This window comes from Sinohyriopsis cumingii, chromosome 11 (genome assembly GCF_028554795.1).
Source record: "Sinohyriopsis cumingii isolate HCF-2022 chromosome 11, ASM2855479v2, whole genome shotgun sequence".
In the NCBI taxonomy this organism is placed as follows: Eukaryota; Metazoa; Mollusca; class Bivalvia; order Unionida; family Unionidae; genus Sinohyriopsis; species Sinohyriopsis cumingii.
Window position 1 is genome coordinate 15,857,254 of NC_142971.1, and position 14,574 is coordinate 15,871,827.

The window sequence follows — 14,574 nt, forward strand, 5'->3', positions numbered from 1 at the left end:
CACACCACCTATGACTAATGGAAAACTCACATGGAAGACTTCTCAGTCCACCAAGAGTTATAGTGCTGACTCTTAATAAGTCAATCACACAAACATCAATGTATCATAAAACCCATTTTAGTGGACACACTAGCAAAAGGACACATACTAATAAAAGGCAAACATATTAACTCCTTAATTTGTTTATACATTTTATTTCAATATAAAAAATATTTATCTGATAGGATATACATTTATAGTCCCTTGTCTTCCCACTATAGAATGGTATCACTGTAACAGATGTATACTCACCTCACTGTAGGTTTGCATCCGTGAAGCAGTGTTGACAGTATCACCAAACAGGCAGTACTGGGGCATCCTTTTCCCCACCACACCACTTACTACACTCCCAGTGTGCATACCTGCAAGTACATATTCAATTCAGTTCAGCTTCAATACTTGCCACAAATCCACTAGACAGACATTTCACTGAACATTTTGTATGCTAAGGGACCCCATGAGACGATGCATAGGTCATGTGACTTGTCAGTTTGCAAGTCCAAAGTTATGGTCAGTTCATGGTTTTAGCTAATAACAAAGTTTTTGAAGGTTTTCATTAGTTCCAGGTATTTCCTTGTGTTTTCTGACTCTTGTAAAAGATAATCAGACTTGGATTAGAACCGTTTCAATTATATTGCACTATGCGTAGAGTGATTCTTTCCTATAACAATTTTTCAGTGTGCTGGTAAGCTCTGCTACCATAATGGTGGATAATGCACTACATTCAAAACAGAAAACCAGTCTCCTGTTGCACATGGATTTTTGCAACAAACTATGGACAACTGTGCATGGTTATAGATGAACAAAGGAATTTCATTCTTGTAGGAAACATTGCAACAATGTCTAGTGTCGATATGGTTCATGACCCCATGACTGAGCATGTTATTGGAGCTCACGGGACTGCAATGCAGTCATTTCAATTAGCAGGACTAATTTCACCCTCTTTGCCTCAAGCATGTCATGAGAGACCAATAAAGGGTTTCATTTGTCATAGGAAAGCCGCTGTAAATATATATATAGTATAGAGACAAAAAAAGGGTTTCATTTGTCATAGGAAATCCACTGTAAATATTTATATTTATCAATATGGTTCATGACATTGAGGTTGAGCATGTTGCAGAGCAGTCCTTTCAATTAGCAGGGCAAGTTTTGCCCTCTTTATCTTGAGAGACATAACTCATGTGACAAAAACCTGGTCACTTAGGGACCAGATAAATAAACAGTGTGCTGCAAATTAACAGTTGCAGTACCAAATTATTTTTAAACAAACTGTGTTCCTATGCAAGCTCTCTAGTAATGTGGCATCACATCAGAGCCAAATGTTGCATGCTATAACATCCTCTAAAAAAAATTGAATGTACAAGCAGGCATTTCAAACATCCCAAGTTGATGAAAGTGACGAGGAATCCCACCCCCAACCCCTACATTGATGATGACTCACCTACTCAGGCAACAGTGGGGATGAACTAGAAGGCCACTTTGTGTAAACATCACAAATGAACTTGCTGAAAGTTCTTCAGTACATTTTGTGGCAGAGTCATCACAGTTCTGCTAAGTCAGGATTGGTTACTGTTTTGAATTTTGCCATACGCAGTTTATGCAGCCAACAAAATGCAAGAATTGAAAAGTTCCAAAGGAAAACCTGGGAATTTGGTTCGAAATTTGACACCATGACAGGTTTTATGGCATCCAAGTGCAATGAGTTCAGCGGCGTGTACCGGTAATCTATGCTATCATTCCCCTTGTATCTCCCCTAACTGACCTTTTTCTCACAATGAAAAGTATGTGTGTGTGTGTGTTTTTGTTTTTAATCTATCTTTAAAACTTTTAGTCATATTGCTATGATGTCTGCAGTGTAGCAGTTTATAGTAATGTCTAGCACTGAGGCATCATGATGCAGACATGTAGCATCATGTCCCACCCAGTCACATTATCATGACACAAGGCCAACCAGCCCATATACTAACCTCTTACTGCTGAATGCCAAGTGAGGTAGCAGCTAGTACCATTTTTATAAATCTTAGGTATGACTAGGGTGGGGTTCAAACCTGTGAACTCCCACATCTGAGGCAGATGCTCTAACCACTTAGGCCACCAAAGCAGTTGAATAAAAAGAGTTACTGGTTTCTACAGAGGTGTCCAATGGGATGTTTTGCAAGTGACATATTTTGCCTTCTCACCAACAGTTAATGTACAAACATTGTCGCTTTATGATGCACTCTGTCCAGTTCATGCTACAACAATGAAATCTACGATTTTAAAAAATATTTTAAAAAATCCCATGTTTGATAGAAGTTACTGTAGCAGATAAATGAGGACAGTAATCAGCTCAATAGTGTAGGCTGCCACCAATGATACCTGTAAGTACATGTACATATGTGGATAGATTTGTCCTTGCCTCCCAGCTGGACAGGAATTTTCTTTCAAGTCATATTTCTGACAATTTCATTGTAGGTAAAAGTGTCATATTTAAAAAAAGTACTTCTGACCTGTATGTTTTGTCCTTGATATTTCAATGACAGAGAGAATTAAATAATTTGAAACTCTGAAATGTTTCTTATGTTTGCCTTTTCTGAATAAAGTTGCAGACAGTGATAATCTTGGGACTTGAGTGGCAATTTGTACAGAAAGTTCCATTTTTGGGACTTGAGTGGGTCATTTTTTCAGACAGTTACAATCTTGGGTGGACAATTCTTCCAGATAGTTACAATCTTGGGACAAGTGGGCAATTTTTACAGGCCAGTTACAATCTTGGGACTTGAGTGGGCAATTTTTTACAGATAATTACAATCTTGGGACTTGAGTGTGTCATTTTTGCAGAGAGTTATGATCTTGGGACTTGAGTGGGCAGTTTGTGCAGTTACAATCTTGGGACTAGAGTGTGTAATTTTATAGATAGTGCATTTCAAGTAGCATACACTACAGCTTAAGTAGTATGCACAGCATTCAAGCAGCATTCACAGCATTCAAGCAGCAGACACTGCATTCAAGCAGCATTCACAGCATTCAAGCAGCAGACACTGCATTCAAGCAGCATTCACAGCATTCAAGCAGCAGACACTGCATTCAAGCAGCATTCACAGCATTCAAGCAGCAGACACTGCATTCAAGCAGCATTCACAGCATTCAAGCAGCAGACACTGCATTCAAGCAGCATTCACAGCATTCAAGCAGCAGACACTGCATTCAAGCAGCATTCACAGCATTCAAGCAGCAGACACTGCATTCAAGCAGCATTCACAGCATTCAAGCAGCAGACACTGCATTCAAGCAGCATTCACTGCATTCAAGCAGCATTCACAGCATTCAAGCAGCAGACACTGCATTTCAAGTAGCATTCACAGCATTCAAGCAGAAGACACTGCATTTCAAGTAGCATACACTGCATTTAAAGCAGCAGACACTGCATTTCAAGTAGCATACACTGCCTGTCCAGTATCATATCCTGTATTTAAAGTAGCATTTCAAATAGTATACACTACATTTAAAGTACTATATACTATCTTTCAAGTAGCATACACAACATTTCAAATAGTATACACTACATTTCAAGTGCATTTCAAGCAGCATACGCTATATTTCAAGTATCATACACTATATTTCAAGCAGCATACACTTTCAAGTGCAATCAAGTAGGATATATTACATTTCAAGCAGCAAACACTACATTTCAAATAGTATACACTACATTTCAAGTACATTCAAGCAGCTGATGCTATATTTCAAGATCATACACTACATTTCATGTAGATTACACTACCTTTCAAGTAGATTACATTTTAACTGCATTTCATGAAGCATATGTCTACATTTCAAGCATTCTGTCATGCATTGTATTGGTGAGCAGTCTCAACTTTCTACTGAAGTAAACATGTCATTAAAACAATTAGTAGTTAACACAAATGTTTGGCAACTTAAAATGCAGTATACTAGAATGAATGAGAATTAGAAAATTACAAATCACTTGTTCACATTCTGATAAAAGATCAACAGTATCATAAGATCATGCTTATAAGTTCCAAGTGAATGATTTTTCAAAATGTAATTTTAATTTTTGTTAAAATGAGGTGATGGGTTATTACTGGTAAAATGCTTTCTGAAATAGAAATTTCCCAATTTGTATGAATGTAGAATGGGCTTACTATCAGAAAAGGTGTAGGCCTTTTGTGGAATAAAGCTTTATATGTAAAAATGTGTAGGCCTTTTGTGGAATAAAGCTTTATATATAAAAATGTGTAGGCCTTTTGTGGAATAAAGCTTTATATATAAAAATGTGTAGGCCTTTTGTGGAATAAAGCTTTATATGTAAAAATGTGTAGGCCTTTTGTGGAATAAAGCTTTATATGTAAATATGTGACTATATTTTATGACCGTGTAATGTGCTCATCATCAAGAATGGTTTATAACTGGAGAATAAAAGTACCTATTCTGGTCCTGAGTTTTTTATCAGTGATTGGATCCTTAAGGGCTTGTGACTTTTCCATCAGTTCTAGTGCTAGCCCTGCCACACTCTGGGCATGGTTAGGCTTCCGATCAGGCACACCCCCTGCTACCATGTACACAGCATCCCCTAGTGTCTCCACCTGGTAGATAAATACAGAAACTGTCTATGCAGTGGATATTACATGAGTGTTCATATTATAAGACATTTTTGAAGGACACTGAGGAGTATTACAGCAAAGACTGTACGTTCTTAGTAAAGCAATTTACTGCAGCTTTAAAAGATTGTCAAAAAGTTATGTTTTGGAAATTCAACAAAATTCTCCCTGTCCTGAGGAAACCACCTGTCTTAAAAACCATTCTGACGTGCCTGTGAATTTCATAACTTTTACCTTCAGATAAGAAAATTCTAAGAAATAACAAGTTTTATTCCAGTTTTACTTTTCAGTCCATGGATATTGTTTAAAAGTATCTATCAGTGAAATGCTATAAATTAAGTTTTAATATGTACTTTTTGTATCAGATATAGCTAAGAGATAAAAAATATTTGCTTCAAATTATTTGATGCAAAACAGTTACTATCTGTACTGGGAGGCTCTAGTACCATTTTCTACATAATATCTGTACTGGGTGTTTCTAGTACCATATTATACATAATATCTGTACTGGGTGGTTCTAGTACCATATTCTACATATCTGTATTGGAAGGTTCTAGTACCATATTCTACATAATATCTGTGCTGTGTGGTTCTAGTACCATATTCTACATAAAATCTGTATTGTGTGGTTCTAGTACCATATTTTACATAGTATCTGTACTGTGTGCTTAGAAAATATACTTAAATTTTATGAGGTAAATCATTATCATAATAAGTGCACACTGATACCATAATGTCCCTATCACATATCTGTGCTAGAAGTGTTAGTTCCCTCAGCCTATGATGGAAGCCTCCATGCACGGTCTCTCTAAAAGATGATGATGAATAAATCATTTCCAATGTAATTACTGAGAGTGATTTAAACAATAAACTGATAAAAAGTCATCATAGATGCATCATGAAAAGTTCCATGACACCAATGCCAGGATAACACTAGAAGCATTGCTGTAAATCATGTTACCTTAACCCCAATTTCAGTAGATTGAGTAAAAATGTCATTCAATGAATTATTTTAGCTTCCTAATGATTCATCATAATTATGAAGAAAATCTATCAACAGGTTTACAAAATATAGGCAAATTAAAAAGCTTCAACAAAAACCATGACACAAGGGGATTAGGAAATATATGTAAAGGAAAGCTGTAACTTAACTCTTTTTGTTTGACACATACCGTGATCTTAAGGTCAGAGGAGCTAGTGAACATTTTGTAGAAAAAATTGCCTTACCTGCATAATGAATCATGCCAAATATGATAAAAATCAATCAAAGGATTAGGAAATGTATGCAAATGAAAAACTAATCAAAACTTGAATATATTGTTGATAATGATGATGCTATTGTTTATGCCTGGAAAAATGACCACTTAGTATTGTTTTCCCATCAACATGGGCTTGAAAAAATTCAGAATGTCCTAAATGGGTTTTAACCACTGCTTCCCTTCCATGAAGCATACAGATATGAGAAACATGTACTCAATATTCTTCTTTCCTGCATTTTGACCAAAAATAAGTGTCTGCACTTATTAAGGTGTGTGCATGTATTATGTCGAATACAGTATATTTCTTTTGATACTAAGTATTATGTCAAATACAGTATATTTCTTTTGATACTAAGTATTATGTCAAATACAGTATATTTCTTTTGATACTAAGTATTATGTCAAATACAGTATATTTCTTTTGATACTAAGTATTATGTCAAATACAGTATATTTCTTTTGATACTAAGTATTATGTCAAATACAGTATATTTCTTTTGATACTAAGTATTATGTCAAATACAGTATATTTCTTTTGATACTAAGTATTATGTCAAATACAGTATATTTCTTTTGATACTAAGTATTATGTCAAATACAGTATATTTCTTTTGATACTAAGTATTATGTCAAATACAGTATATTTCTTTTGATACTAAGTATTATGTCAAATACAGTATATTTCTTTTGATACTAAGTATTATGTCAAATACAGTATATTTCTTTTGATACTAAGTATTATGTCAAATACAGTATATTTCTTTTGATACTAAGTATTATGTCAAATACAGTATATTTCTTTTGATACTAAGTATTATGTCAAATACAGTATATTTCTTTTGATACTAAGTATTATGTCAAATACAGTATATTTCTTTTGATACTAAGTATTATGTCGAATACAGTATATTTCTTTTGATACTAAGTATTATGTCAAATACAGTATATTTCTTTTGATACTAAGTATTATGTCAAATACAGTATATTTCTTTTGATACTAAGTATTATGTCAAATACAGTATATTTCTTTTGATACTAAGTATTATGTCAAATACAGTATATTTCTTTTGATACTAAGTATTATGTCAAATACAGTATATTTCTTTTGATACTAAGTATTATGTCAAATACAGTATATTTCTTTTGATACTAAGTGGAAGAATAATTACCTTGAAAACGTCATATTTATCGATGATATTGTCAAAAAGTGTGAAGACACTGTTGATACATTCCACAATCTGTATTGCACTGGCTTGGCCACATATGTCAGAAAAGCCGACAAGGTAACTGAACATAATTGTAACTTCATTAAATACCTGAAAATGATGAAAAGACATGAGATATTAGCAATGGGTGAATCAAAAAGGGCCCTGTTTACTACAATCAGTTCCATATGCCTTCAACTGAGAAACTTGTATTGGGAAACCAAAAGTAGATGTGCCTTCAGGGGCCATGATTCCTCTATAGTGTACGCCAACATGTTTATGTATTTGTTGTTCTAAACTTAAATACTAGTATAGTTTAACCAAGTCTATTCAGTCCTGACTATTGAATGATCTGCACCATAGCAGTCATGAATAAACTTCCAGATGAAAATGATTATTTGCTATTTACTCTTGCAATGGCGGCCATGTACTAAACTGGGTCAAGAAAAGAGCACGCTGAGTATAATCATCACAGTATAGAATAGTATGAATTCTTTCAACATGCACAGCTTTCATTGTGTCATCACAGTGTGTGACATTCAATCCAGTTTGTACTGGATCACATCTTTTGGTTGACCTCATCTAAAAATGTCCACATTCTTTAACACTGAGTTTTGTCATATGTGTTTGTCGAGGCATGTAAATAATGACCTTCCAAAAAAGGTATGGATGAAATGATGATCCAATAAAAGTGAATAATTGCCATTGAAAGTATGATCAATCAAATTCTTAAAATCTACACTCATTACTGAAATAGTCAGTTAGGAATGTGTACATGGCCTATATGAGTTTTACTATAAATGATGATGAAGAATGCTTGAAATTCAACTCTTTTATTTTTACATCAATGCAAGCAACATCTGACACAAAAAACTGATTAACATGAGTCACACAAGTCATATGTCTGCCCAGACTGGACTAGATATAACAAAACCTGTATAAACACACTTTCAGCAGTATCCCCTATGAAGATATTTAGTTTCTTGCCAAGGGCCATAACTCTATCAACAAAAGTACTATGAATGGTACCATATATACTCATTTTGCCATAGCATAATGCACCTACAGATCAGGGTCTATGTTGTTTGTTTTGCTGATTACTCCTAACAAACTGCACTGACCCAGATCTGCAGGTGCATCATGTGCCAGCAGATTGGGTCTGTGCAGTTTGCAGTTGGACTCACAAGCGAGTATATTTGACACATTATACTCCTGCCATGTGTTTAATATGTTATCACTTTATGGTATTAAACTAGATAACAGAAAGGAAACAAAAACAACAAGTTTTGTAAAATTCAACAAACAATTTATTTTCCTAGAATACAAAGTGAAAATTTAACAAGAACTTACATTATTGTGAATTTAATCCCAAATAGTCCTAAAAGTTCAATCTCATGTCCAAAATATATGAAGTTCCAATTGAATTCTAGTGGTATTCTAAATGAATTCCAATACTGAATGTATTGACATTCCTTAAATCTTTAATGGGCCAATGGTTTAGATTGTGGTGATGTGCTTACAGTCTTTTTGATGTATCATAATAATACAATCCAAATGTCCTTGTCTCAATTCACAATAATTTCAAATTAATGTTTTAGTCCAAGAATATTATTGAGCACTTTCTAAATCCAGTGAATAATAATTCACACAAATATATCTAAACTAAAAACTGAACACAACAATAAGACTGATTCTGCTTCAAATGTTAAGGCAAGAATTAGTGGTTTTTCAAGTAAACAACATAAAAAAAGTTAAGACATAATAACAGAGCTAGGATGTAGGTCAGTCTCTTCTAGAAACATTCAAAGTTGTCAAAAAGTTTAGTGAAAAACTTAGAGTCCTCGACTCAGATTTAAGTAAACATGTTTACCATTAACAATGATCTGAATATTTAATCCACAATCATGAAAGAAAATTTTAGCTATGTACATGTATTCTGCTGCTTGTAAAAAAAATGTCACTGATTAGGTACACCATGAACTTGATTTTGGACAAGATCAAGTACAGACCTACATAGCATATAGCCATTAAGAAAAGACAGCAAATAATACAATTTAAATATACATAGCCAATAGTTATCTATATAGAAAATAAAGATTGTTAATTAATAGTCTCAGTAACCTTATCTTTTGGTCAAGGTATGTGGTCCTGAGCTAATCTTATTTTTTTATTATTAGATTTACCATAATCTAGACCTTTTGTAAGGTAAAAACATATTTTTTTAATTATATTTACCATAACAAACTGTTAGTAAGATAAAAACTAGACTAGTTGCTGCCCTTTCAAAGAAGCTTTTGAGGAAGTTTGTCAGATTTCAGAAAGGTTCATCTAAAGTGTTTACTTGCATTTTATTTAAACCTGCCATCCAAAAGCAAAGAAAAGAGGCATCATAGGAAAGCCTATATATTTTTGCATCATATTAAACATTGAAAAAAGAGAAGAAAGACAACAACAGATAAACACATAAAATCATGAAATACTGTTGTAGTTTTCAGTGGTATATATGAAACATTTCTAAATATTTTCTCATTTCATGTAACATGAAATTAACTGAAAAGGTTTCTGAAATTGTGATCGTGTTTTTGTATGTATTCCAGAGTGAGATTAACCTATGTACTTGCATGTACATTTTAGAACCAACTGGCAACACATTTCTTTTCAAATATACAAATTGCTTTTCTTAAATTTGAATGAATCTGCATTGTAAAGTTTGGCAAATTTTAAATGATATAAAATTTAAATGACATGTGCTGAAATGGGGAAACATTTGTAATAGCTACCAATGTGCATTATTTTTTTAAGTCAGAAAAATGACATTATTTTGGCACTTGAGAAAAAATGTCCTACAAAAATGTTCCTAATCAGAAGAAAAAATTGCACTCCTACAGGAAAAATGTGTAACATTTTTAATGGAGTTGGTCATCATTTTAAAAAAAAAACTTTTGCATTTTTAAGAACTTTTTATCTGAAACTATAAAATGCACAATATTTCAGCTTTGTACATGTTTTATTTCATGGAATATTTTTAAAAATTCTGAGATATAAATAAGTTTTATCTATCTATGTACAATATTAAGTATCACCATGTATGTATGTATGTATGTATGTATATATGTATGTATGTATGTATGTATGTATGTATGTATGTATGTATGCATGCATGCATGCATGCATGGATGTATGGATGGATGCATGTATGCATGCATGCATGTTATGCATGCACAAAAATGAAAAATATGTCACACTAATATTTAATTTTGACCAACAGGGGGAGTAAGAGAAGGTAACAGAACCTCGCATGTCTTGATGGGGTCCTCCCCATTTTTGAGTCTGTCTGCAATGGTACATGGAATCATTGAGTACAAGAGATCATTGCTCTTCTTTCGCCACTCCTCCAACTTCTCCATGTTCTCTTTGATCAGCTCTATCTTCTCCACTTGCTTGCAATCAAAACAAGAAAAGAAATTGTTGATGACTTTACAGTGTAAACAATCTCCACTTGCTTGTAATTAAAACAAGAAAAGAAATTGTTGATGACTTTACAGTGTAAACAATCTCCACTTGCTTGTAATTAAAACAAGAAAAGAAATTGTTGATGACTTTACAGTGTAAACAATCTCCACTTGTTTGCAATTAAAACAAGAAAAGAAATTGTTGATGACTTTACAGTGTAAACAATCTCCACTTGCTTGCAATTAAAACAAGAAAAGAAATTGTTGACGACTTTACAGTGTAAACAATTGAAATCATGGCATAATATTATCTCCTTCATAAGATGCTCAAATTTGTCCTGAACATTTTTGGAAACAAGAGTCATTTTTGGATGACATATTCCCCTGGCTCCCCACTTCTGCAAACACATTCGTTCAGTTGGTAGAGCAACAGAATCATAATGCAATGTTCACTGATTTGAAATCCACCCAGTCAGTCCAGGTTGACTGCCTTAGTATGATCGATTTTGTTTAATTCAGGACTACTATTTTTTACAACATTGTTATCATGTACTCACAGGTATATGTTTTATACATGTTCGCTACTACTATGTGTATGAATCCTGTGTGTACTCATCCTTAAAGCCTTGTACATATTTAATTGCTGCCGTAGATCAATTGTGTAGTTTTTAACAGTACTTGTTGTCTAAAGACACCTCATCTTGTAAAAATTGTACATTTGGTATATATATATTTGTACAAATGGCATTTTAGAAGAACTCATCAAAGATGTGTCACTTGACCACATAAGCCTATTCTTTAAATAATGTCATTATTATTATTATTGTTGTTGTTGTTGTTGTTATTATTATTATTATTATTATTATTATTATTATTATTATCATCATTATTATAATGTGTTAAAAGTGCCATTAAAACCACCTCCATCCCCAAAAATAATGTAAAGACTACCACTATAACTACCCTATGGTTCAGCACTCTCAATTTTGTATGCTACTTACATTAGTGTCCAGTACAATAAAACTTGTAAAAGTCACATGTCCATGTATGTGTATTAGACAATGTTTATACCAAATAGCATCAAATATGTTGACTGATTCTTGAGTTATGCTGGTTACATTAGCCAAATCTAATGTGAAGATAAAAAACTAATTGTCAAAGGATGTACCTGTATCTAAAATGTTATACCTTTCTTATTATTTTCAAATAGCCCTTTTATTTTAACACATACACTAACCATGTTGTCTTGACAACTTTATCTATTTCCACCACACTCCATCTGAATTTATTCCCATTAATTATCAAATACTTGTTAGTAAACTGAGATGGAATGGTCTATATTCCTCACCCACCCTAAATACACATCTAGATTACAAGTGTAAGATACATGTACATACAATGTGTTAAAGGGCTATATTTAATGGCTTTGGAATTTTGCTTCAAAAACAAATGTGTTATATTACAACCAAAAGAAAAATAATGAAACTGAAGATTTTCCATTGGCATAATACATATAATGCCCACTAATGAAATATGAATGTTTGCCCTGAAAATGATATGATGGATGGATGGATGCACAGATGGATGCATGGACGGATGGATGGATGGATGGAAAGCAAAAGGACATAATAAATTGTATAAATGTTACAACTGAAGAAATGTGAATAGCATAAAGCCCACAAGTCTAAAATGTGTAGAGAGAGATTTTGATTGGTTATGGAGATCTGAAACAAAAGTGTGATGGATCAATTAATTGATTGGCTTTTAATGGCCCTTTCTGAACCTTATTTGACCATCATGCTGATGAAATGGAAGCTAAGTGCCTTTCCCAAGCAACTGAGGCAGTCAAAATGGGCTAGGAGGAGAAGATATTGAACCCAAGACCTTTTGATTAGGAATCTATTGCTCAATCAGCTGAGGCATCATGGCGCCTTGATGAACAAAAGGACAAAACATTACAACTCTAGGATATGTACCAAATTTCATGGAGATATCTTAAAGCCAATTTGGGGATTGTCCTAAAAATAAAACTCTAGGATATGTACCAAATTTCATGGAGATATCTTAAAGCAAATTTGGGGATTGTCCTAAAAATAAAACTCAAGGATATGTACCAAATTTCACGGAGATATCTTAAACCCAATTTGGGGATTGTCCTAAAAATAAAATTCTAGGATATGTACCAAATTTCACGGAGATATCTTAAAGCAAATTTGGGGATTGTCCTAAAAATAAAACTGGATAATGGATGGATCGATGAAAAAGTGGACAAAAAACATTTTTAATATTGAAAGGGAAGACTTGTGACTAACAAAAGGTACATCTAAATCACTAGTTTGCTACTGTATATACTCACATATAAGCCAAATAATTTAGGAAAAATTAAAGGCCTGGAAGAAGGGGGGTCGGTTTATCCGCAGGCCAATGTCTAAACTTGACAGTTTTTAGATCTTTTTGTTGACTACTGTAATGGCTGTAAATCTTGGGACATGAAACAGTAATTTTTTCCATGTCCTAAGACATAGGCATGTAGATAAAAATAACTTACAGTAACTTGACATTTATTAAACTGTTATAAGGTACTATGATTGGTTTTGCTATTATTTTACAAGTGCATATTTTCTGATTTCTCCAAGATGAAATTAAATAAAGGTAAATACAGACTTCATAATTCATGGACTGGTTGAGTTTGCATGGGGGACCAGGCTGAACTATGAGGTACAGTACTTACACAGTGCAAATTGTGCATAGGATCACCTAAATCCTTATTTATTCCTAATCATATTAGATACAGATTTTGCTTTATTCATTGTTTCGACCAAACTGCATTCTTCCAGATAACATTTTGGCTAGTCCTTAATAGCTTTTTCATTTACAGTGAATCACGCACTCAGGAGTTACTAATTTTCAATGATATAAGCAATCCTACAAATTGAGGTAATCTTCTAAAAAAAGTATGCACATTTAAATGTACAAGGCACATAACCATCCTAATTTACATGTTCAGGAGGAGTGGTAATAATATAGGCTAAAATTCTCATAGAGATCAACTAAGATCAACATCAATCAATTTTAGTTTTGTGTTTTGACTGAAAGACATCAAGACTTTCCACACAATGGAAAGCTTGATGTTTTGGCATCTCTTATGATGATAGTCGGTGAATTTGTCTTTTGTTTTGTGACAGAAGTACAGGCCAGTTAATCATTAAAACCCTGAAACTGGCTTGTGTTAAGAGGGAATTTTGACTGGCAACTATACCAATACATTGATGTGTAATTGCCTTTTATTCCACAGAATTAGCACGATTACCGTAATTTTGTAAAACAAAACTTGTAAGGCATACCTATGAACTTTTCAAAAGCCAAGTAGGGAGACAGAATTAAAAAAAAAGAAATTGGGACCTAAAATCGGTAGGTTTATTGTGGCATTTTTAAAGCCTTGTTTTCACTAAATATTGAATGATCTTCCTGGTCCAATATGCGTGAAATTCACAAAAAGACTCGCAATTTCTCTCTGTGATGTGCCATACTTTCCCCCAGGTCCTGCCCTAATTTCATATTCTGGTCAGCTGTGGTCAAAATGCACAATAACTAAAGATCAGTCTTAAACAAGCAAGAAAGCTAGCGTGACTAAAAGTTAATCCTTATCGATGCAACTATTTTGTGAAAACGATTGGCTTTCCACTGTAATTCAAAGAAACCACATTCTACACTTTTGTGTGTTATGCAACCACCAGCAATTGATTGGCAAATAAAGGATTCCTAATTCTGTTGAACTAAAGGTACCAAAATAGCCAGCTTCATGGTACCTTACATGTGGCAACTATTTTCCCCTCTTTGTATATCTGACCTTATTCCGTTATTATCAACTCGTAAAGCATTTAGTATTGTTTATTATAAACATGTATTATGAATTAGTTTTTTTATGACACATTTGCTGCGTGGTATGTATTTTCAATCTCTCTTTTAATTTAACCATGGTAATTAACATTGGTATATATCATATAAAAATGCCAGGTGT

General features: G+C 33.4%; 1 protein-coding gene across 3 annotated transcripts in view; it reads right to left on the bottom strand.

Moving 5' to 3' along the window:
- LOC149787657 (soluble guanylate cyclase 89Db-like) overlaps positions 1-14,574 on the bottom strand; it is a 351,631-nt gene that overhangs the window by 34,369 nt on the left and 302,688 nt on the right. For all 3 annotated transcript variants that reach the window (XM_089973848.1, XM_089973849.1, XM_089973847.1), the window contains 4 exons: positions 10,395-10,541; positions 7,066-7,212; positions 4,463-4,622; positions 292-401 (listed from right to left, as the gene is read on the bottom strand). In XM_089973848.1, coding sequence (XP_089829974.1) covers positions 292-401; positions 4,463-4,622; positions 7,066-7,212; positions 10,395-10,541 — 564 coding nt within the window. The remainder of the gene's footprint in view (positions 1-291; positions 402-4,462; positions 4,623-7,065; positions 7,213-10,394; positions 10,542-14,574) is intronic.